At 43.8% G+C, this 24,778-nt stretch overlaps 1 protein-coding gene across 1 annotated transcript in view; it reads left to right on the top strand.

Annotated features, from left to right (window-relative positions):
- The window catches only part of ABCB6 (ATP binding cassette subfamily B member 6 (LAN blood group)), a 72,186-nt gene extending 50,291 nt beyond the window's left edge, over window positions 1–21,895 (top strand). Inside the window, exons 16-20 of the mRNA XM_068246008.1 lie at window positions 341–515; window positions 3,541–3,653; window positions 7,097–7,191; window positions 8,260–8,328; window positions 15,977–21,895. Of these exons, the coding sequence (XP_068102109.1) occupies window positions 341–515; window positions 3,541–3,653; window positions 7,097–7,191; window positions 8,260–8,328; window positions 15,977–16,133 (609 nt within the window). The 3' untranslated portion in view covers window positions 16,134–21,895. The remainder of the gene's footprint in view (window positions 1–340; window positions 516–3,540; window positions 3,654–7,096; window positions 7,192–8,259; window positions 8,329–15,976) is intronic.
- The last annotated feature ends 2,883 nt before the right edge of the window (window positions 21,896–24,778 follow it).

Raw genomic sequence — 24,778 nt, 5'->3', positions numbered from 1 at the left:
TAGAAGCTGCTGCAGTAAAAAAAACAAGTCACACAACCTCCTCATGCAAGATTGTTCTAAAGGCTGCAGAACATGCAGCACCACAAACAGCAGTGGGAAACATTAAGCATATGTTTCCAGTGGTAGCCAATTCTTCTTCTTTTTTTTAATGGTTCTAAGTTTTGGAGCCCCAAGGAATCCAACTGAAGAGCTTGAAATTCTCTTTGAAACTCGCCCAGTTTTATATTATTTATGAGAAAAATAATGATGTGCTGCAGTTGGATCCAACTGACTTTTTGAGTAGCCAGTTTCCTAAATGTGATTGGTTTCATACGTTCTATTTTTTATGTCTTGTCTACAGGTCCAGCAGGCCTCTCTTCGGTCACACATTGGGGTGGTGCCGCAGGACACGGTGCTGTTTAATGATACCATTCGGAACAATATCCGCTATGGGCGTGTCAGCGCAACAGACGAGGAGGTGGAGCATGCAGCTGCTGCAGCTGATATCCACGAGCGGATACTGACCTTCCGCGATGGTGAGTGTGGATTCAGGAAAGATGGTGGCACGGCACATGTAGGAATCAAATAGCAGCCTAAATAATAAAATGTTACATTAAAAGCATGCTGTAACTCTCTGTATTAAGCCAACTTCGTGTTTCCTTTGAAATGGGGTATATGTGTGCAAAAAATTAGACCACATCCTTAAAGGGACACTTAAGTCAAACAAAAAAAATGAGTTTTACTCACCTAGGGCTTCCAATAGCCCACTGCAGCTGTCCGGTACCCTCGCCGTCTCCCTCCGATCCTCCTGGTCCCGCCGGCAGCCACTTCCTGTTTCGGTGACAGGAGCTGACAGGCTGGGGACGCGAGTGATTCTTCGCGTTCCCAGACACATTAGCACCCTCTATGCTGCTATATGGTATATGATATATGCTATAGCAGCTTAGATGGCGCTATTTTGGCCAGTAACGCGAAAAATCAGTCTCGGTGAGTAAAACTCTTTTTTTTTTTTTTTTTTTACTTAAGTGTCCCTTTAAGGTGACCGCTAACCACACAATTTGCTGAACGTTCGTTTGTGAATGATTCTTTGTATGAACAATTGGAAATGATCATTTGTAAATACAATAAATACGGTAAATAAATTTGTGACCACTAATGAAAAAAAAATCACCTAACCAATCCAATCAGCGTATTGAAATTTTCAGATTTTCGGATCGATCCCATCAATCGATTGATAAGGAGATTTTGCCCATTAGTGGTCACAAACAATAATTTCTAATCATTCATACAAATAATTGTTTGTTAAAGAGAATCTGTACTCTAAAATTGTTGCAATAAAAAGCATGCCATTCTATTCATTATGTTCTCCTGGGCCCCTCTGTGCTGTTTCTGCCTCTCCCTGCTGCAATCCTGGCTTGTAATTGCCATTTTTATCCAGTGTTTACAAACAAAAGACATAGCAAGTGATAGGCTGAGAGTAGCTCAGTGTGTGAGTCACACAGAGTGTGCAGGGGGCCTGGAGAGGGTGTGTATAGCTTCTATTTAATCACAAGCAGAACAGCACATTCCAGCCTGACTGCCTCAGCCCTACAGAGGAGAGAAGATTAGATCATATAACAGAGATAACACAGCCACTGTTCAACTATGAAAGGCTGCAGTTAGACAGAGCACATTAGAACAGGTATAGGAACGTATAGGATAGAAGAGATAAGGATGAACATTTTGTTACAGAGTCTCTTTAAAGCGGACCCAAACCAAACATTTTTTTCTTTCAAAATATTTAGTTGCACCACTCTGACACATACAAAGATAAATAAACACTGATCCAAGCCTATGAGCATTTCAGTGCATGCTTTTCAAGCTTCTCTTTTCATAACTAGAGTTATACTGGGGGCAGCCATTAGCAATTCCTCCATTGCCGGACACCTTCTACTCCACCAGTCTGACGGATTCTGTCCCAGCAATATGAAAGGAAGGGAGGGATTCCTCCAATAAATGTAAAATATTTTATATTTGTCATCATGCAGCTGAAAAAAAGCTGGTATTTATTATTATAATTTAGAAAATAGATTTTATTTCTTAAATCTTGTATTTTTAATTTGGGTCCACTTTAACCACTTTGTCCTCCTTGACGTATTTATACGTCAAGGAGGACAGGCGCGCTCCCGCGGCTGATCGCGCGCTTGCATGCGAGCTCCCGGCCGCGGATTTGGTAGTCCAGGAATTAGTGAATCGGGCTATGGTGCCCGATCACTGATTCCTCTCCCCTGCAGAAAAAGCGACAGCTTCTCTCGGAAGCTTCGCTTTTTCTAATTCCCATGTCCCTCTAATCGTACATTGTACGCTTAGAGTGACGCAATGTAAACAAACTCAAGGTTGTGGCCAAAAAGTAAAACTACATCTAAAAGTAAAAAAAAAATTAACACACTCCTATATTTCCCTAAATCAAGCTCTATTTACATCCCACCCTCCCAAAAATGCCCACATAAAATGTTTAAAAAAAAAAAAAATTACAATAAAAAAAAAATAAAAAACACATAAATATTTACCTAAGGGTCTACACTTTTTAAATATCTATGTAAAGATGAAATATTTCTATTTCTTTTTTTTTTTTTATAAGCTTGTAAATAGTGATGGATGCAAAACGGAAAAAATTCACCTTTATTTCCAAATAAAATATTGTCGCCATACATTGTGATAGGGACATAATTTAAACGGTGAAATACCCGAGACAAATGGGCAAATACAATACGTAGGTTTTAATTATGGAGGCATGTATTATTTTAAAACTATAATGGCCGAAAACTGAGAAATAATGAATTTTTTCCGTTTTTTTTTTCTTATTCTTCCTGTTAAAATGCATTTACAGTAAAGTGGCTCTTAGCAAAATGTACCCCCTAAAGAAAGCCTAATTGGTGGTGGAAAAAACAAGATATAGATCAGTTCATTGTGATAAGTAGTGATAAAGTTATAGGCTAATGAATGGGAGGTGAACATTGCTCGGATGCATGAAGTGAAAACGACTGAGAGCTTAAGTGGTTAAAGGAAACATCCGAACAGAAATAAAAAATGAGGTCTACTTGCCTGGGGATTCCTTCAGCCGCTGGCAGCCGATCTGTCTCTCGCCACAGCTTCTGGGTCCCCTACGTTGCAGATGCCAAACTCATCAGGTCGGCATCGTCTGTGTGAGCGCGCAGCCGCTCCACTCACGATCGATCACTTGAATTAGAGTTTTGGCATCCCCTGTTTATGAGTTTAATACTGTTGCCATAAGGCCCATGTGCAATTCACTTTTTCACCTGAGTTTTCTCCTTGGTTATATTTTGACAACTTTTCAATAAAATGGTTTTTAAACTACCAGCAAGTAAGAAAATATTTAAAATCATTTTGGTAGTCCCTTTTCACTTTTGGGTGTTTTTTCAATTGCAAAGTGGCAAAACAATATTTAAAGAGAAGATGAAAAAATGATCTCCTAGAAGATAACACAGGAAAAAACTAAATTGTATATGAGCCCAGGGGAGAATTATTTTTGAGTTTGTTGTTTTTCCTCTTGATTCCCAGGGTATGACTCACAGGTCGGAGAACGAGGTCTGAAGCTAAGTGGGGGCGAGAAGCAAAGAGTGGCCATTGCACGGACTATCCTGAAGGCTCCACAGATTGTCCTTCTAGACGAGGTGATTCTAGGCTTACAACTTTTTTGTTTTCCCCAATATAAAAGGCTATTAGGAACACACCTTATTTACCACTGGCTGGGCATTGATGCAGCACTTTTAATCTATTGGAAACATAACGACTGACTCCTGCTTTAGCTAGTGATGGTAACAAAGATGACATGGGGGCCTAAAGATAGTTTTAGTTTTTACTTGTCCAGGCAGGAGCCATGTTGTACTGTTACAGCGGATTTTCAGGTGGTACTTTAATCCCCAAAAACATACAGATAAATTCTTTGGAAGGTCATTGGTTCTCCCCAAAACTGACTTAAAAAAAAATGTGACGAAGTAATTTATACTTACCTGGGACTATGATGTGTGACGAAGTGGGACTCGGCCAGTGTACCAGACAGTCCAGCACAGGTACAAAAATACTCTGACTCCTCATTTTATGAAACCACCGACTCCGACTCCAGGTACCTAAAATTACTCAGACTCTGACTCCTTAGTCTTATTTTTACAAAGGCTTTGGATTTGGTTCAAAAATAATCCGGCTCCTTAGTTTATTGAAACCACCGACTCCAGGTACCCAAAATTGCTCCAACTCCACAGCCCCCCTGGTCCAGCGGGGGATGGAGCAGCTGAGTGAGGGACCGAGTGGCCTTAAGGGGCTGGAGGAAGCCCCAGGTAAGTATAAATCCTGAGACTTCTTTCGTCTCTGGTACATTTTAAGCAGGCTATACACACATATTTTTACTGAGCGATTCGATCAGTGAGTGGGAATCTATGACACGATATTGTAAGTACTATCAGTTATTGCCCAAAAAAGATCAAAATTATCGATTGGATCAAATGGAATATCTTGATTGCTCGGATACGAGGTAGGAGCGGTAGTAGATTAGCGGCCCATTGCGTTGTACTGCATCAAGCAGAGCAGCACTGCGGTTTGATCAATTTTCAATAGATTTCAACCTGAAAACAATTAAAAATCTATGTACAGCGTGTGGAAGAATTTTAGGTTCAGATAAGAGAGGTATCTGTGTGGACATTAGACTGTGGCTATGGTAGGGATTAGATTGTGAGCTCCTCTGAGGACAGTCAGTGACATGACTATGTACTCTGTTAAGTGCTGCAGAAGATGCCAGTGCTATATAAATACATAATAATAAATGGTAGTTTAGTGGTCAGCACTCTTAACATACAGCTCTGGGTCCCTGGGATTTATTCACTTGTGATAATATCTGCATAGGGTCTGTATGTCTTCTCCATGTGTTATGTACATTTCCTTCGAGCATGCCGATCTTCTCCCATAAACCAAAAACATACTGATAGGTTAATTCAGTGGTCCTCAAAGTAAGCTCCACGGGCTTTTTCTCTGGCCCCCAAACACAATAGATGCGGCCCACTGCACATTTAAATATCAGTGACCCGCATATAGAATATCAGTGCTGGCCCCACCCATCCACATGCTGTAGAAGCCAGTGGGCAGTCATTCTCTGGCTTCCAATCCAATTCTGCATCAGATGACACTGCTGTCCAATTGGACGGCAGGTTGTCACCTGGGTATGCTTCACTGTCTGGTGCACAAAGACGTTCTTTGGGGTGACTGAATGGCTGCTGCTGGGAGTTCTCCTCCAGGCATGATTGGGGGAATCAATACCTAGATTCAATGTAATGTTTTTCAACATCATTTTATGCATGTTCTGGCCTTCCAGCAGTCTGAAGCATGTTGACCCAGCCATTGACCAAAAAAGTTAGGGGAACCCTGGGTTAATTGGTGTTCCCTCAAATATTTCTCAGCAGTAGACTGGTAGGGACATTAGCTTGGCAAAGGGCCCTTCTTCAATTTACTTTTTCTATTATATTTTCTTCTAATAGATATTTTTTCATCTCCTGTTTTTAAAATAACTTTTCAGCACTTTGCAATTGAAAAAGTACCACAAAGAAGGCAAAATGTTCTGTTAACCTTCTTGGCGGTGGTAAGCTGCCGCGGAGGATTTCTCAGGCCCTGCTGGGCCAATTTTCATAATTTTTTTTTAAAACATGCAGCAAGCACTTTGCTTGCTGCGTGTTCGGGTCCATCGCCGCCGATGCGCCACTAACCGCCGCAATACAGGCCCCGCCTCCCCGCATACCCCTTGTGCAGCCAGGCCAATCGCCGCCAGGCTGTGCTATGGGGTGGATCGGAACTCCCTGTGACGTCACGACGGGGGGAAGCCCTGAAGGAAATCCCATTTACAACGGGATTTCCGGATGGGCTTGATCGCCGGCGGCGATCGGAGGGGTGGGAGGGAGGCCGCAGGGAGGGGGAATCATGTAGCTAGCGCTAGGCTGGCTACATGATGAAAAAAAAAATTAGGCTTTAAAAACCTCCCGCAGCCGCGCAGCTGCAGAACAATTGACCGCCAGGAGGGTTAAAAGGCATTTTATTTATTAGGTGTGAAAATATCACTTAGGAGGAAAAGACGAATTGAATAAGGGCCAATGGGTCTTATGCAGGAAAGGCTGGTAATTTGCAGGGCAATTCTACCGTTCCTAATACCAGGTATGCACCGCCCGTTACTCTACTAGCGCCATACACGCTATCGTGGTGTTACACATGGCGCTAATAGAGTAATAAATGGTGCGCCCATGTTATTAGGACCAGTAAAATTGCCCAGCAGAACTGCAGAATTACCGGCCTTTTGGGCATCAAGCCCCACGATACATACAATGTGCTCAGCAATGAGGCCGGCTCTTTGGAGTCTGGAAACAGGTACTTGGACATTATGAATTGCTGCAAATGTGGGATATTTAAATTGTGGGGGAAGCACAAGGGAGAAAAGATGCGCTTACAAGTAAACTGTCTGTACATTGTAAACTTACAGCGGGGATAGGGAATGAAGGGAATCTTCTAAACTGAGGCTATCCACAATTATATAAAGAGCCTGGTAAGGCGGAAATTTGGGCACCTGCGGGTAATGGACAATAAATAGCAGAAACATTTTGAGTTTTTGAAAAAAAAATTTGTATTTTTGAATCTTTTATTTTTGAAAATTGTTTTTAATTTTTTTGTTTTCTTTTGAATATAATGTTAGGATGGCGGCGCAGGGGTGGGGGGGAAGTCCTTAGGGATTGGCGCCAAAATGGGGGGGATTTAAGCTTAGGCATCGGGGGGGGGGGGGGGGGGGTTGTGTGAGAGTAGGGTTAGTTGTAGTTAAATATCGGTAACATTTACCAATGTTTTACTATTGGTATTACCACTGTAAATATTTTTTAGTTTTTATTTGGTGCCCAATTCACAATGGTATTTGCCGATTAGACTTATATCAGCTTCGCCCATTTTTCCACGTGCCTCTGTTTCATGTGCGCCGTGGATGAGGTTCCGCTTTAATAACATCTTCAGTACCATTTACCATCTACACTACACTCATACTGGATGAACCGCTGTCCTCTGGCACTGACTATACTTGCCTGTATCTTTCCAGGCCACATCCGCACTGGACACTGAAACCGAGCGCAACATCCAAGCTTCTCTGGCGAAAGTTTGTGCCAATCGTACCACCATTGTTGTTGCCCATCGGTAAGTAGTAATGTTAAATGACAAATTCTTCTAACATGTAAACTTTTACTGAGCCAGGATGTGGAAGCCATGCTAACAAATAACAGCCACTTGCTGCTGATTTTTTTTTTTTAAATATATAATTTTATTCAAAATATAAGAACATAACAGCATGCATTGTTAGTGCAATTATCAGCAGACTTTGAAACAGGACAGAAAATGTATAAAAACATAAACATTTAGAGTTGGTCTGCTATTTTTTTATAAGAAGAAGGTAAAATAGATTGGTCATGACATATTTTTACACTTCGTATTCTACAACAAATGGATAATTGAAGTTTCATTTTACAACATAAAAACACGTAAAGCATTCTGCACAGCATTCATAAGGGCTGCACTAGTAGAACAAAGAATGGGGAAATCAGTCAATGTTAGATGTGTGTTCATCTGCTGAGCATGTTCAGAGGTTGTTTGGGAGTCAATCCAGGAGGCCCAGACCAAATATTTCTCAAACTGATTCCTGCTCACTAAAATGGTCTCTTCTGCGATGCGCAAGTGTATTGAAGGAGACGGCGGGCAGATGCGGCCATGCTTCAGATTCTCGGACCGCTCCGCACACAATGCACGCAGTGGAAAATGTTCCATTACCGTGCATTGAGCTCAGGACACCCGCGGTGCGATGCGGCTATGTAGCAGCATCGCACCGCAGCTAATGGAATCAGGCCCTAACTGTTTTGGGGTGAGTGCCGTAGATGTGAGTCGTCAGGCTGTAGCAGTGGAAGAGGGAGGAGGGGCGGTGGTGCGGCACATGACAGAGGGGCTTCTGGTGGGTGGAGTCAAGAGGTGAACAATGTGCTCAGCTGAGACAATCCAGGGCTCAGGATTTTTTTGGTGACGCATCACCATAATCACTATAATCACTCTAGATTCCACAAATGAGAGCATGCTACCGGTGTATCAGCCTTTTTCTATCAGATGTCCTGCAAAAGCTATGCTATCATTTATTCTGAATTACATACTAGTGAAAACCAGCATCTCCCATGGTCCTGTGCTCTGCTTGTAAATTGCATTGTTTTGTTTGTCTTCCAGGCTCTCCACTGTGATAAGTGCAGATCAGATTCTGGTTCTAAAGGAAGGACAAATCACAGAGAGAGGAAGGTAAATGCTGACACATCACTGCATTTCAAGCCGTTCTGGAGGTGTGGCTAGCTTTCAGGGACAACAAAGGGATAGTTTGCATATTTAGCACTGATGCATTGTGGTTGACTCAATATGCTTACTTCAAACTGGATAATCTCAATTACCTTCTGTTTTAAGAAGGCAAATTTATTCTTTGCATAAAGTCTTAATAAGGAGTCTTTTTGTCCTTTTTAGCCCCTTTCACACCCCTAGGAGTTCTGGTTCACCATGAGCTTGCTGGGTAATCTGCAATTCTGAGTGTTTCAAATCCTACCCTATAGAGCCATATTAATCCATGTCATGCACTGATGAGTATCAACCAATCTGAAACAGTCTGTATATTTATGTTGGATTAGTGTGGCTCTGTAAGGTTAACAAGCTGACACATCTTTGCATTCCGGCGGATCTGGAGGTGTGGCTAGCTAAGGCCCCGTTCACACTTGCGTTTTGGCATGCAAACGGACCGGATCCGGATCGTATCAGGACCTGATCCGGATTGGAACCGTACGGTTCCGATCCGGATCCGGTCCGTTTGCATCAGGACTGTATCAGGCTGCCATCCGGATCCGGATCGTAAAAAAATAGCAAAATACCTTTAAAGTTGTTGTGGTCAGCAGAAGGTGCAGCTGGTGCACGTGTACAATCAGGTCCTCCGCTGTAGGCCTCACCTCCACCTCCGACATTCTGCCAAACAGCTCCAGCACGTCTGTCACTGCTGCTCCACTCCAGATATGCTGGGCCCATGTGTCCCCATCCGAAATGGCCGCTATGATACGCATAGGAAGTGGGGTAGAACGTCAGGTGTTTGTCTCCAGTGTGTTCTGTGCTTTCCGTTCCCCATAGGTTTCTATATCCGCATGGTGCAGTCAGGATCCGGTCCGGGTGCGTGGGCCGGATGATCCGGACCCAAAAAATAGCGCATGTTGGAAAAGCCTCCGGAGTCCGGATCCGATCCGGCTCCGTTCTGTACGGAACGTACGCATGTGAACGTCCGCATAGACTTTGCATTGCTATGCGGAACATACGTTCCGTTTGTACAGTATACGGTCCGGATCCGATCCGGCTCCGTTCTGTACGGAACGTACGCATGTGAACGTCCGCATAGCCTTTGCATTGCTATGCGGAACGTACGTTCCGTTTGTACAGTATACGGTCCGGATCCGATCAGGCGGATCCGGACAGGGAACGCTAATGTGAACCAGCCCTTACAGGGACAACAATGGATGATTTTCATGTTCAGCAGTGATGCATATGCTCACTTTAACCTGAATAATTGCAAATACCTTCTGTTTTAAGAAGACAAACTTCTGTTTTAAAGGTAAACACAGCACTCTGAATCGATGGAATACAGCAGAGCAAGTCTAATGCTTTGTACACACCATGCAATTTCCCGTCTGATAGGTCGAAACGATTATTTCCGACCGATCGGACCTGTCTACCGTCTATCTGACGGGATATTGCACGGTGTGTACCAGGAATTATTCATCTGTCGTCATGACAACAGAATGATGTGTATTGCTCCAAGCAGCCAATTAGGTTAATCTTCTCATTCTTTACCTAGGAACAGACAATATGCTAAGGCCGGATCCACACTATAAGCACTCTTCTTCTGAGCGCTTTGTGATTGATTAGCACTTTCTGAGCGCTTTTTAAAAATGTCTCCCATTCACTTTCATTAAAATCGCGTATAAATCGCCACGATCACGTACGCAAAAAATTGCAGCGATTGTTACAGTGATTTTAATGAAAGTGAATGGGAGAAACTTTAAAAAGCACTAATCAATCACAAAGTGCTCAGAAAAGCGCGTATAGTGTGGATCCGGCCTAACATCAGCCAAACTATCATCTATGATTGGTTGACTACTGGCTGTACTAGCCTCCCCCATTCTATCAGTTGTGTTTAAGTGGTGTGGCTGATTGCCCTTATACTTGCTTGGACACATGGATACATGGAGTAAGATGAAAGAGGTCTTTGATGACTTTCAATGGTATTTGATTGAGTTGTGTACTGATCTCCTGCTTCTAATATATTCAGTGACTCAAGATGACTGTGCAAAACAGGTGCTGTAACATTCCATGACTCTACAGACTGCATGCTTATTGCAGATGTGTGACTCCGGCAAGGCTGAAGCCAAAAGGTCAGCCCAGCAGCCTCAGGGGAGGCATGATTAAAGCAAACCCGAGGCAGTTAAAAAAAGAACGTTAGCTACTCACCTGAGGCTTCCTAGGCCTCAAGGCCACTGCCCAAGACCCTCCTCACTTGCACGAGTACGGCCATGCCTGTGCAGTAGCATGGAGTGTGGCCACGAGAACATTATTATTACATTTGATTTATAAAGCACTAACCTATAACGCAGTGCTGTACAAAACACGGGGGAGACATTACAGCATTAACCTCTTCAGGACTGTAGGCTTACACCCCCCTAGTAACCAGGCTATTTTTTTTTTTTTTTACAATTTAGGCTACTGCAGCTTTAAGGCCTCGCTGCAGGGCCATACAACTCAGCACACAAGTTTATTTTTTTTAAATAAATGTTACTGTTTTTTTTTTATATTTATTTTATACTAACCCCTCCCTCCCCCTGCTAGCCAATAACAGTGATCGGCTGTCATAGGCATCAGCCTATGACAGACGATCCTTCCTGTGCCTCCAGAGGGGACAGCCGAGTGACACAGCGCTGTACATTGTAAATAGACGGAGGTTTTACCAGCTAACAGTCTCCTAGCGACGATTGCCGCTGGGAGACTGATGACGGAGCGTAGCGAGGGATACACCAGAGCTGCAGTGAGGGATACACAGACTTCTAGGGGCCGGAAGAAGCTGCCGGTAAGTAAATCTGCATATAAAGGGCAGCACGGTGGTGTAGTGGTTAGCTCTCTCGCCTTGCAGCGCTGGGTCCCTGGTTCGAATCCCAGCCAGGGCACTATCTGCAAAGAGTTTGTATGTTCTCTCCGTGTCTGTGTGGGTTTCCTCCGGGCACTCCGGTTTCCTCCCACATTCCAAAAACATACAGATAAGTTAATTGGCTCCCCCTAAATTGGCCCTAGACTACAGTACTTACACTACATAATATAGACATATGGCAATGGTAGGGATTAGATTGTGAGCTCCTTTGAGGGACAGTTAGTGATAAGACAATATACACTGTACAGCGCTGCGTAATATGTCAGCGCTATATACATGCTAAATAATAATAATAAAGACAAAGACAAACACTTATATAGCGCTTTTCTCCTGGCGGACTAAGCGCCAGAGCTGCAGCCACTACAACAACAACAACAAATAACATTTGTAAAGCGCTTTTCTCCCATGGGACTCAAAGCGCATAAGCATGGCTCCGACCATCGTGGTACAGAGGAAGAATTTTATAAGTCCGGAAATGCCAGGCTAAACAGGTGGCTTTTACGTCTGGATCTGAATAACTCCAGGGATGGGGCTGTCTTTACTGGGTGTGGCAGGGAGTTCCAAAGAGTAGGGGCAGCATGACAGAAGGCTCTATCTCCCGATTTTTTGAGGTGTACTCTGGGAGTGACCAAGTTTATAGAACTTGCTGATCTGAGGTTGTGAGGGGTGTGGTGCAGCTTCAGCAAGTCCTTCATGTATCCAGGGCCCAGATTGTGCAGGGATTTGAATGTCAGTAGTCCAATCTTGAAGAGTATTCTTCATTCTACTGGTAGCCAGTGCAGTGAGCGAAGGATCGGTGTAATGTGACAGTGGCGAGGCTGGTTTGTTAGCAATCTGGCAGCGGCATTCTGCACTAATTGCAGGCGACGCAGGTCCTTTTTAGGGAGGCCAGCATAAAGGGCATTGCAGTAATCCAGCTGTGATGTGATGAAGGCGTGAACTAGGGTTGGAAGATCCTCTGGGGGAATCAGATATTTAATCTTTGCAATGTTCTTCAGATGAAAGTAGGAAGATTTTACTATAGATGAAATTTGGTTTCTGAAACTCAATTCTAGAGCGCACTTTATAGGCAGTAGCAGTGTAAGCTGCTGAATAGGTGCAGCTTACTGTACAGGCAAAGCCGAGATTCGAACCCTGGTCTCTCGTGTCAGAGGCAGAGCCCTTAACCATTACACTATAGATTCTTTATCCAATGTCCATTAATAACAGCCAGCAGCTATTGGTAACTGGCAAACAGGCATGCGGTAAAAGGGCAAAGGAGATGGCCAATAGGAGGAGCCATCCTGTCCTACTACTCACTCTATTGGAGCTGATATATTACTGGGCGGGACATCACTGTAAGTAGCAGCCCAATAAGCATGCTTCTCTCTCTCCCATCACTGGCTCAGGTGTTCTCCCCACTGTTCTTTCCTGCCCCTTCACATGTGTACTCCCTGCATCTCTCGCTCTTTCCATCCCCTCCTAATATATTCTGTATATCAGCTTCCTGCACTCTGGGACTACACTACATTGTTATAGAGCTAATAGGTTGGTAATTAATCCATAGACTCCCGTGGGAAAAAGATAGGGAATTGTTTTTAAAAAATCTGAAACAACGCTTGCGGTATTTCAGACAAAAAACTGATTACTGACCAGCCCTTTGTGAATGGAAGCCATTGTACCCAAATACTTGATTTAGGATTAACAGGCGTATGAGTGGCACACTGTCTGCATTTGCTGCTGTCAAACCCAAGGGCAAGCCCTGACTAGTTGCCATTTGATGTATCATTGAATTATTTATCATGGTAAAGCCAGTGGCATGTGGTCCGATGTTAGTCATGGTGAAAATCCAAAGACGTAACAACAAACCCGCGTTGGGTAATGTCTTTAATGATTAACTGTTCAAGATTTCATTGCAAGCTTGGAAAGGTATCTTGTGTAGTTTGTCATTAGAGGCATTACCTAAACAACTTTTGTTGTTCTATCTACTGTATATATGTCATGTTGTCATAAGTCAGGGAGGCCTGCTCCGCTAGTTTGTTTTAATTTATAAGGGCTATTTTCATATATTTATTTCAAGGATAATCGAACCGGCTTGAAATAAAAAAATGGACGCTATACAGGATATTCTCAAAAAATTAGCATATTGTGATAAAGTTCATTATTTTCTGTAATGTACTGATAAACATTAGACTTTCATATATTTTAGATTCAAATACACACAACTGAAGTAGTTCAAGCCTTTTATTGTTTTAATATTGATGATTTTGGCATACAGCTCATGAAAACCCAAATTTCCTATCTCAAAAAATTAGCATATTTCATCCGACCAATAAAAGAAAAGTGTTTTTAAAACAAAAAGTCAACCTTCAAATAATTATGTTCAGTTATGCACTCAATGCTTGGTCGGGAATCCTTTTGCAGAAATGACTGCTTCAATGTGGCGTGGCATGGAGGCAATCAGCCTGTGGCACTGCTCAGGTGTTATGGAGGCCCAGGATGCTTTGATAGCGGCCTTAAGCTCATCCAGAGTGTTGGGTCTTGTGTCTCTCAACTTTCTCTTCACAATATCCCACAGATTCTCTATGGGGTTCAGGTCAGGAGAGTTGGCGGGCCAATTGAGCACAGTAATACCATGGTCAGTAAAGCATTTACCAGTGGTTTTGGCACTGTGAGCAGGTGCCAGGTCGTGCTGAAAAATGAAATCTTCATCTCCATAAAGCTTTTCAGCAGATGGAAGCATGAACCCACTTTTGAACCAGAAACAGCGGCAGAAGCGCCTGACCTGGGCTACAGAGAAGCAGCACTGGACTGTTGCTCAGTGGTTCAAAGTACTTTTTTCGGATGAAAGCAACTTTTACATGTCATTTGGAAATCAAGGTGCCAGAGTCTGGAGGAAGACTGGGGAGAGGGAAATGCCAAAATGCCTGAAGTCCAGTGTCAAGTACCCACAGTCAGTGATGGTCTGGGGTGCCATGTCAGATGCTGGTGTTGTCCACTGTGTTTTATCAAGGGCAGGGTCATTGCAGCTAGCTAACAGGAGATTTTGGAGCACTTCATGCTTCCATCTGCTGAAAAGCTTTATGGAGATGAAGATTTCATTTTTCAGCACGACCTGGCACCTGCTCACAGTGCCAAAACCACTGGTAAATGGTTTACTGACCATGGTATTACTGTGCTCAATTGGCCTGCCAACTCTCCTGACCTGAACCCCATAGAGAATCTGTGGGATATTGTGAAGAGAAAGTTGAGAGACACAAGACCCAACACTCTGGATGAGCTTAAGGCCGCTATCGAAGCATCCTGGGCCTCCATAACACCTGAGCAGTGCCACAGGCTGATTGCCTCCATGCCACGCCGTATTGAAGCGGTTATTTCTGCAAAAGTATTCCCGACCAAGTATTGAATGCATAACTGAACATAATTATTTGAAGGTTGACTTTTTTTGTTTTAAAAACACTTTTTTCTTTTATTGGTCGGATGAAATATGCTAATTTTTTGAGATAGGAATTTTGGGTTTTCATAAGCTGTATGCCAAAATCATTAATATTAAAACAATAAAGGGCTTGAACTACTTCAGTTGTGTGTATTTGAATCTAAAATATATGAAAGTCTAATGTTTATCAATACATTACAGAAAATAATGAACTTTATCACAGTATGCTAATTTTTTGAGAAGATCCTGTATGTGTGTGTTTGGGGAGGTGTGCAAATGCTTACCGCACCTCCCCTGTGCCAGTGTCCTCCTCAGTTTAGCTGTAAAAATGCCTGTTTAACTCAGCACCGTCGGCGCCCTTTGACCCAGACCAGGGGCATAGCCATAGGGGTTGAAGAGGTTGCAACTGCATCGGGGCCCAAAGGGCCCTCCCTCAACTACAGTATTAGCCCTCTATTGGTCCTGTGTTCATAATAATGACTTCTACAGATACTTTGAATAGTGGTAATCATTAACAAACTGCTCGCCATCCCCTTCTTACACTTCTGACATTGTAGTTGCCATTGACAGGTTTTGGTGTGCCGTATCAGTTGTTACGTGTAGAGTGTTTGGGGGGACCCCAAAGTCAAACTTGCCATCAGGGCCCACAGCTCCTTAGCTACGCCACTGCCCCAGACATACTTCTCTACGCACGTGCAGTAGGTCAGGTTGGCAGCCTCTTGACCGCACTCCCTGTGTGAGCGCACGCATATAGGACGCGGCCAGGGAGTGGGGACACAAGGCTGTCGATCTGACCTACTGCGCATGCGCAGAGAAGTATGTCCGGTTCAAAGGGTGCTGACGTACTGGACAAAATGGGGCATTTTTACAGCTAAACGGAGGAGGACACTGACACACGGGAGGTGTGGTAAGAATCAGCACACCTCACCACACACACACGTAGCGTCGAGTATCCTATTAAAGGAAATCTAAAGTTTAAAAAAAAAAACTGTTTAACTTACCTGGGGCTTCTTCCAGCCCCCTGGAGTGATCCTGTGCCCCCACCATCTGAGTCACTCCGGCTAGCAGTGGCAACCCCCGCAAAGCTGGCCGGCCACACGCCTCCTCACTGTATTCCCGATGCCGGGAGCGTTATGCGCATTACACGAAAATCGCTACTGTGGGAGAGCAATCAGAATGTGCGTGGCTCGAGGCTGGCTGGCTAGCATTGCAGGGGTCGCCGCTGCTGAGCGGAGGGACTAAAAAGGACGGTGCAGGCACAGGAAGTTAAAAAATATTATAACCTATTTTTTTTAATTTGCTTTTAGGCACGAGGAGCTTCTCTCGAAGGGGGGCGTCTATGCTGGAATGTGGCAGAAACAACAGAGCAGCAACGAGACCTCTTCTGACTCTGATTCTGAAAGAAAAGACAAAATCCCAGAGAAGCTGCAGCAGCCGAAGCCGGCCCTGAGGAAGCCCCATTAGACAGTGGCGTGATGTCGCCTTCTGCTGCACGGCAGCTATGGACAATGCTGGCTGGGGCTGGAGAATAGATTGCCCTCCTCAGCACTCTGTGTGAAGCGAGGGGATTATAGCCGTGATCACATCTATTAATAGCAGGCTGGACAAGGCCACCCCGGAACAAAGCATCTATTTTTACAGAACTAGAGTGTAATGGCCACTGCGGAGACAGCCGACTCCCAGATAAAGGGAAACTCCAGCCCAAACATTTCTAATAATTTTGTATAGAGTGGAGGGAAGGGGTAGAAATTGGAATGTCACTGGTGTAAAAAAACAAAAACAAACATTGTCTGCGGAAAGCATGCCTGTTTTCCGCAGACCCACTTTTCATCTCTTCCTGACAGAATTTCTACCCTTCTCCAAACTATTCACAGATGAACACTTTGGCTAGAGTTGTGCTTTAACTTCTCACACACTTACTAACAGAAGGTAATTAGCCACATAAAACTAATCTCTACTAGCAGCTTTTCTGATGATGTAGTTCAGTCTGTGAAGCGCTGCATCCCTCTTGCTGATTGGTCCTAGCTGCAGATACAATTCTGACTCCACCCGCAGCAGGAAAGTCAGTTCTGGGTGGAGGCTGGCGTGGCTACTATCAGCTCTTGGAGACTGATAGAGAGATGTCTCTGCCCTCTCCATCAAGACCATCATGTAGACATTACTCTACTGTGTTTTGTAATCATGGCCCAGTTCATAAAATGCCTAGTTCAGGTTTATTACTCACAGTTGCATTTCTTGGGCATTTAAAATTATATTGCAAAAAGTGTTTACATAGAGAAATGTAGACTTGTTTCTGTGACTTGTCATTGGTGGCCAGGTCTTCCCTATCAATAGCCTGCCTCTTCCTGTATTCCCAGCAGGGCCATATGAAGGGAATGACCACTGCAGTCACTACTCCCCAGCGGACAGCATGTCAATCCTAAGAGGGACACGCCTACAATGGGATTCACAGCGGACAGCATGTAAATCCTAAGAGGGACACGCCTACACTGGGATTCACAATTGGCCCTGATAGTATGGTTGAGGTTACCCAACAGAAAACCTCAGTGGACAGTTCTTTAATCACAGCACCCTCTACAACTTGAAGTGCTGTAATTGGCCGAATAGTGTGGGCGTAGTTATTACCACAACCTATCTGAAACCTAAAATTTGTGGAGGGTGCTGTCATTGGAGAACTGTTGAAATGGCAACCAATCACATTACTGGAACGTCTCTATGAGGTTTCCCGGTGGATCATCTCATCCATACTAGCACCTGACCCCGCCCCCACTTGACATAAGCTGCAGGTTAATTTTTCCGTCAAGAGCTGGGAGGAATGCGTCCAAGGGGGCTGCTGCCCATTTGCAAGAATGAAGCTGACGTCAAGTGATCAGTATCCTCTATGATAAAACCCCTGTGTCCCTACGTGTGCCTGTCTCTGTGTAGCTGGGTCCGTGCTTTTTGCCACTGCGCATGTACGCAGCACGGACCCAGACAGCTGTCAAGACAGGACGGGGCCAGTGAGCCGGGCCGATGTGTGCGTGGACGGACGGGTACGAGTGGCGGGTGCATGCGCCATGTTAAAAGATAGACCTAGCCCATTTTAAAATGGGCTTGGGTCTACTAGTTTTTATATATAAAAGTTTTTTTTGTGCACTTTTTTTTTAACCTTTAACACATTTTTTATTAAGGAAAAAGAAGCTTTATATAGTGTGTGTAAAAGCAAGAATGTAATATCCACAGCAAATTCAGTATAGATTGGGAAATTAAGGTGCTAAAAAAAGAAAAAAAAGTTAAATTTAAGACAAAACGCTGTCCAATATAGTGGGTGTAAAGTGATTGTCTTCACAGTGATTACGGCTGGAGCACCAGGGGTTATAGAGGCTCGTGTCACATGGCCACCCTGGACAAAAGCCAGGGTGACAGGATTGTGTAATTGCGCAAATCAAATACAGGTGCAGAAGTACGTATGTGGCTGATCATATTCCTGGAGTCTTGTTTAGAAGTGAAAGAAAAGAGCGATAGGAAGAAGAGGGCTTTATGGACCACTACCACTTACAAATTAAAATACATACATATAAGATGTACATTTCTCCCGGAGTAAATTGCACTATACATGCGGAGCAGTGCTTTTCAGCGCTGCTAGATTTGGGCGCAGCCGGCGCCTCCATAGACTTGAATAGGAATTACTTGTATCAGGCTCTCAGTGAGTAACGTCGGCTCCGTCAGAAGACAGAGCCGAAGTTGCTTTTAAAACACAATAATTCGGCCTCCAGCAATCGCTGGAAGCCGAATTATATCATTCCCCCACTATCCATGGCGGCCTGGAGGGGGAATAGTAATTAATACGGCCCGGACTTGTGCAGAAGCAGGATCAGCCATATACAGGCTGTTTCCTGCGCCCAAGTCTACCGGCGCCTATTTCATATGTATGCCTATACATGACCTTTTTCACATGTTGCTGTCACTTGGAGGAGGTAGTAATAAAGTGCACAGATCTGACAGATTTTTGACTAGTCCATTTCCTCACAGGGTATTCTCAGTTATCACCTTTGGTGTTTACAAAAGCGCTACCTTGAAAGGATCTATGCAAAGATGTCAGCCGGCTTCCCTACAAGCTTTCACATTAGTTTGGCATTTGGACCGAGCAACTTCTGTTCAGTAAGTGCTTTTGTAATTAAAGAAATAACTGAGAATCCCTCATGAGTAAATTAACTAGTGGAAAACCTGACGTATCTTTTACATTTTCATTTTCTTAATGTAAGTGACTGCAACATAGGAAAAAAGTAATTTATAGTACATTTTACTCTTGGAAAAATGTACACTTATATGTATGTATTGTACAATTGTTCACACTAGTTGTCCTTTAACTATTTGGTCTGCCACCAGTCTCACAATGGGAGGAGGGTAGCGCAGGATGCAGGGTCTCCAGATCCAAAGTGCAGAAGGAAAGAAGAAATATCATCTGCATCATACTGCTTTGTACCCCTCCAGTCCTTAGTCATAGCTCATTTGTTGCACTATAATTTTCAATGCACATTTTTGTAACCACATATCTATAAAATGCACTTGTGTAAAAATCTGTCCTAGGGCTTACTAAAAAATAAACTTAATAGAAAAGTATTTTTCAGTTGTGTAAAAGCAAATACTCACCTCCTCCCTTGCAGTTTTGGTGCTTCCAGATCCTTCAGTGCTTGCGTCCCACCCAGGTAACAGTTGCCAGCTCTGTGAGTTGTTAGGGTGTAAGTTGTTGCTGCAGCCTCTATCTGTGGACACTGAAATGCAGTGTTGTCTTAAAGTAGAATGTGCGATATGTCTGCAGTCTCTGCATTGTAACAGTAGGAAGTGGAGGGCTGTCGGCAGTGTGGGACACAGGCACCAAGGGACCTGTCAGCAGGAGGATGCGAGTGTAATTTATATTCTTTGGACACTACAACTTTATAGGGAATCTGAAGTGAGAGTCATATGGTGGCTGCTATATTTATTTCCTTTTAAGCAATACCAGTTGCCTGGCAGTCTTGCTGATCTCTTCGGCTGCAGTAGTATCTGAATCGCACACATAAAACAAGCATGCAGCTAATCTTCTCAGAAGTGACAATAAAGGTGAAGACATGCCTGATCTGCTGCATGCTTCTTCAAGGTCTATGACTGAGTACCAGGCAACTGGTATTGTTTAAAAGAAAATAAATATTTCATCCTCCGTATCCATGTCACTTCGTATTCCCTTTCAGTGTGATCAGGCTGAATTTGCGCTAGATTACTAGCGCATGTTATTATTTCCATTAGATCCTGCTATTGTTGTCCAGAAACTGCTGTAGGAAGGACTTGTGTTGTCATCTCAGACTCTACTTCTTCTAAACACAGCAAGACAGAAGACGCTACCCATATGACTTTACTATAGATCTAATCTGGTGACATGATATACTCCCAGGGTGTAAGGTGTATAAGTGTGTAAGTTTGCTTTTCCCACTGAAGAACACCACATAGGTGGATTGGTCCAGCATCTCTCAAGGCTTCAGGGAGGAGTCCCTGCAGAGAGGGGAGGCATCATGCAGTGTCTCCCTGTATACTACTGTAATTAGGAAATGCCCCAGGCAACACTCTTGTGTTGCTTTTTTTGCACAGCAGGGGTCACTACTGTGTAAAGAGAAAACTGGAGGGGAGATATTAGTTTGACAGTACTAGGTGGGAGAGGGAACAGAGGTAAACACTTGTAGTGAATGAAGCTAAACACAAACTTCAAGAGACATAAGAAGCTCAGATGTGATTTGGCTGTCCAGATCCAAAATACAATATCAGGGAAAAGTTGCATTTTAAAGTGGCATTTCTCCTATGCTGAAAAAAAAAAGGCTATGATTTACATCAGTGCTGCACAAGTCATTTTGTAATATAATGCTATGAAATCCCCTTCAGTTCACACGCAGCTGCCAATCTCTAGTTCCCAGAAACTCAACAATGTTTTTCTCACCGTAAAAACTTTTTTTTGTAGTACTCTTTAAAGTGTGCCTGAGACGAAAACATACTTACCTGGGGCTTCTCCCAGCCTTCTGTAGTCTGTCTGTTCTGGTGCCGTCCTACTGCTCCCCTTGATTGCGCCGCTGTAAGAGCCGTAAAGACCGTGACTGGGTTGAGTCACAGACTACCGCGCATGCATATTTTGCACTTACTCAGTCCGTAAGACTAACTGCGCTTGCAAAGAACACTCGCGGCCATGCGCAGTGGCCCACAAACCAGCTGGCCCCACATTGGGGGAGATGGGAAGGACATTGATTGGGAGCAGGACTATAGGGTGCTAAAGGAAGCCTAAAGTAAGTAACAATCTAAACCCCTCCTCCTCCTTTCGTCTCAGGTTTAGTTTAAACTAAGTATAGACTGCCCAGTAGCTTCTCTCTGCACAAGTAAACTAGCTGCACAAAGCAGGAAGCAGTGCAATTTCCCTACACACCTGGAGTAACCAAGAACTTGACACTTCCATCAGACATTTTGCAGTGACCATTCCTTTAGAACTGCATCTTTTTGCAGATAAAAAGCAAAGGAAGAAATCTGAAAAAGTATTTGAAATTTTTTTTTTTTTTACCCCTCAACTAAAGTGGAGTTTCAGGTTAATTGAAAGAACTGTATTGTAGGGTGTTGGTTCTGGCCCATTACGTTTTCCGCAGGTAGATTGCTAACAGATCAGCAGAACTGTGCAGTTGAGGTTTACTGATTTTAGTATTAAACCTTCTTGGTCTTCTCATCATCTGATTGGATGTTTGCAGTCAGCACAGTGGAGCTTTGTCGTCCATTTCCTTCAGTAGATCACCTGCACTGTTCAGTGATTCGGCTGATCTGATAACTGCCCCCGGTAAGTGTGTGGCGTCTCCTGTGACCTCAGGGCTGACATTTTAGTCTCCCCCTTTTTTTTTATTCAGGTTTTGTATATGACTGGTATTTTCAATCCTCTGCAATGGGAGTGAATTACTTTCATTTTAATGAATTGCCTCATGGATGAGCTGTGAATGAACAGGAAGTGCTGACATCGCCCCCGGTAACCATCAGATGCTTTAACTCTTTTGTATATTCGTGAAAACTGCTGAACGGCGATGTGGTTGCTATGGACAATGACTTTTTTTCTTTCTTCCAGTTCATTCGACATTTGCTCAGGTTTTATATTTGAGGATAGGTGATTTATATTTGTGGATTAATCAAATGATTAGATGAGGATACTGACACTAAAATGTTTAAAGAACACAGCGATAAAAGTGTTTCATAGAATAAAATTATTTATTATCAAAGTCAATTCGGGAGTGTTTGTGTTTTTGCCTGTTTGTTCTTTAAAAACGAATTGGTTAAATTAAAAAAATAACTTAAAACCGACATTGATATAAAGCGGTAGTTTTCATATAAGACCTTAACCTCTGTGGTACTGTAAGGCATGTCAGAGGATGCCACAAGGGCAGCATGTATTAAATCCACCAATGGGTGTGCATTAAAAAGGGGCACATGGACATTTGGGCACACAAACTTGGCTAAAAGAATCTGGGTAAAATTTACCAATATTCTATGTTCTAAAAGTGTAAATTAGTATAGTAAAATAATATTGATAATGTACTACAACTTAACCTAACATTATTCTCACACAGAACCCTTCCTTACCAATGCCTAACCTCAACCACCCCCTACTGATGCTTAACCCTACTCCCCCCACCACACACACACACACACACACACACACACACACACACACACACCCCCCTTTCCTTAACTGACGCCCGCACCAATGACGATGTTAGGCGCCATTATAAATAGCGGCTATACTGTGACATTTGGGCGCCCGCACCGCCCGATATATATCTATATACCGGGCGGTACGGGCAGCCAAATTTCACAGTATAGCCGCTATTTATAATGGCACATATGCTTTTGTGCCCAAGCTTCTGCCGATAGTGGGTGCTTAAATTTGCTGCTTCACAACAACAGTGGATCTGTTGCTCTATCAGTAACCTAGTTATGGGAATCCATTAGGCCTGTTAACCAGTTCACAAAAGTTGCCCTAGAGTTGTGACTTCCATAATAGGGACTGTGGACTAGCTTGTGTAGAGTGCTCAAATGTTACCAAGTGCCGAACTGAGGCTTGTACAGCTCCACGAGATAGCAGATAAGCTTACAGTAAGGCTCCTTGCACTATGGGCCTGATACAGTAAAGTTGGGGAGCGCATTGGCAATTTTACAGTTACTAGCACAGGCCATTAAACCTTAGCACTATGTGCATTGCCAGGTTAAAGGGAACCTTAATCGAGTGAAATAAAAAGCTGAGTTTCGTTTTCGGTGACTGGACTGTTGCCGAGCCAGTGGCCCTAGCCGCGCATGTTCTCGATCGCGCTTCCGTCCCGGTGGATGGTAGTACGTGTACTGTGTGTGCAGGACGGTCACAGGAGCGTTACGAAAATTATACTGAGCCACGGCGGGGGACCAAATGGTGAGAACCGACGTGGGCACAGGACGTCTGCGGGGGGGGCTGGTGGAAGCCCCGGGTAACTGAAACTTTTTTTTCCACTCGGTTAAGGTTCCCTTTAATGCACATTACCATAGCAACATGTGTTACTGTGGTAATGCACATGGCAACAAGGGTTAACAGCCAGTGCTCCCCCTGTGCTAGTAACTCTAAAACTGCCGTGCACTCCCTGCATACGGCAAATTTACCTCAACTTACTCCATCAGGGTTTATGTGCATCGCAGCACAATGCAAAATATAACCGCATTGAAACAAAATTATAATTCAATGGGGCCTTTCACACTGACTGTCTTAACGAAACAATGGTGGCACGTGCCTTGCATGTGTAAAGGCTTTGGACTGTATGCTGCACTCTACAGGTCACAGCGGTAGGATGCTATGCACATGTACATCACCACTGTACTCCATACTTCAGGATGCAAAACATACCCATATATACTCGCATATAAGCCGATGTACCCACTTTTCCCTAAGAAAACAGGAAAAAGTGATTGACTCAAGTATAAGCCCCCTCCCCGGAAGCCAGATGTGCCACCAGTACAGGTCAGCCCCCTCCCCATATCCAGATGGGCCCAAGGAGGATAAAGCTGTGTTTTAAGACATCACTCAAGAAAAATTACTGATCATTGCACTGCTGAAACATTGCTGGCATGAACTGCTCCACGTGCCGGGGGACACAGGTAGTCTTGAGCAGCACACTCTGCACACCATGGTATGGGGGGCGCGAACACAGCAGGGAGCCAGATGGCATGAGCAGGATTACTAGTGCAAGATCCTTACACTCCAATGCCAGTAACAAAACCTGCTCCACCATCCGTTCTGCTCCACTGACTCTCACATATAAGCCGAGGAGGGGGTAACTTTTCAGCACATTTTTTTGCGCTGAATTATGCTTATATGTGAGTATATACAGTATATAGCCCTTAGTAATATCAGTAAAGTTGTGATAGGCTGTGTAAACACATAATGCCAGGGCAAAGCAGTAAATACTCATAAAATTAGAAGGCTAGCACTGCTCAGTAATTGCTTCAAAAATGAACCCCTACACTCTACAATGCAAGTTGGAGCACCTCCTTGAAGCCAAACATATGCACACAGTATTAGAAGGTGGCACTACACAACTGTTAAGCAAATCCACAAAATTCAGATTAAAAAGTTCATATAAGTCTCTGGGTAATCACTATCTTTCATTCTCAATCTTCAAAAGTGTTCTGAGTGACAAGCACTTCCACCACACTTGATAAAACCTCAGTCCTTCAGTGGGGGTGCCAGGCTTTCCCTCATTGGGGTGCCTGGCTGTCCTTCAGTAGGAGGTACTGGAGGATGAGGCCCACTTCCTGCTACATTGCAGCAAATACGCACCTGTGAGGACTGCCCACTTTTAGAGTGCCTCTGCCCACATTTCATCTCCACAGATGAGTAGAGGAAACTCTTCATCCTACTGGGGGAAGAAGAAACAACTGTGCAAATAGCTGCCCGATATGTCACAACCTGCCACCAACTGAGAGGAACATAATACCCCACGGACCGTATACCCCTTATACAGGCCCCAATACCCTCCTCACACCTACGGACTATATATCCCAACCCCCTATACTATCCCTTATATACTCTACCCCATCAAGGACTGTATACC

Source organism: Hyperolius riggenbachi, chromosome 7, assembly GCF_040937935.1.
Source record: "Hyperolius riggenbachi isolate aHypRig1 chromosome 7, aHypRig1.pri, whole genome shotgun sequence".
NCBI classification, from domain to species: Eukaryota; Metazoa; Chordata; class Amphibia; order Anura; family Hyperoliidae; genus Hyperolius; species Hyperolius riggenbachi.
Note: the sequence above shows the minus strand (reverse complement) of the source record. Positions and strands in the feature narration are given on the sequence as shown.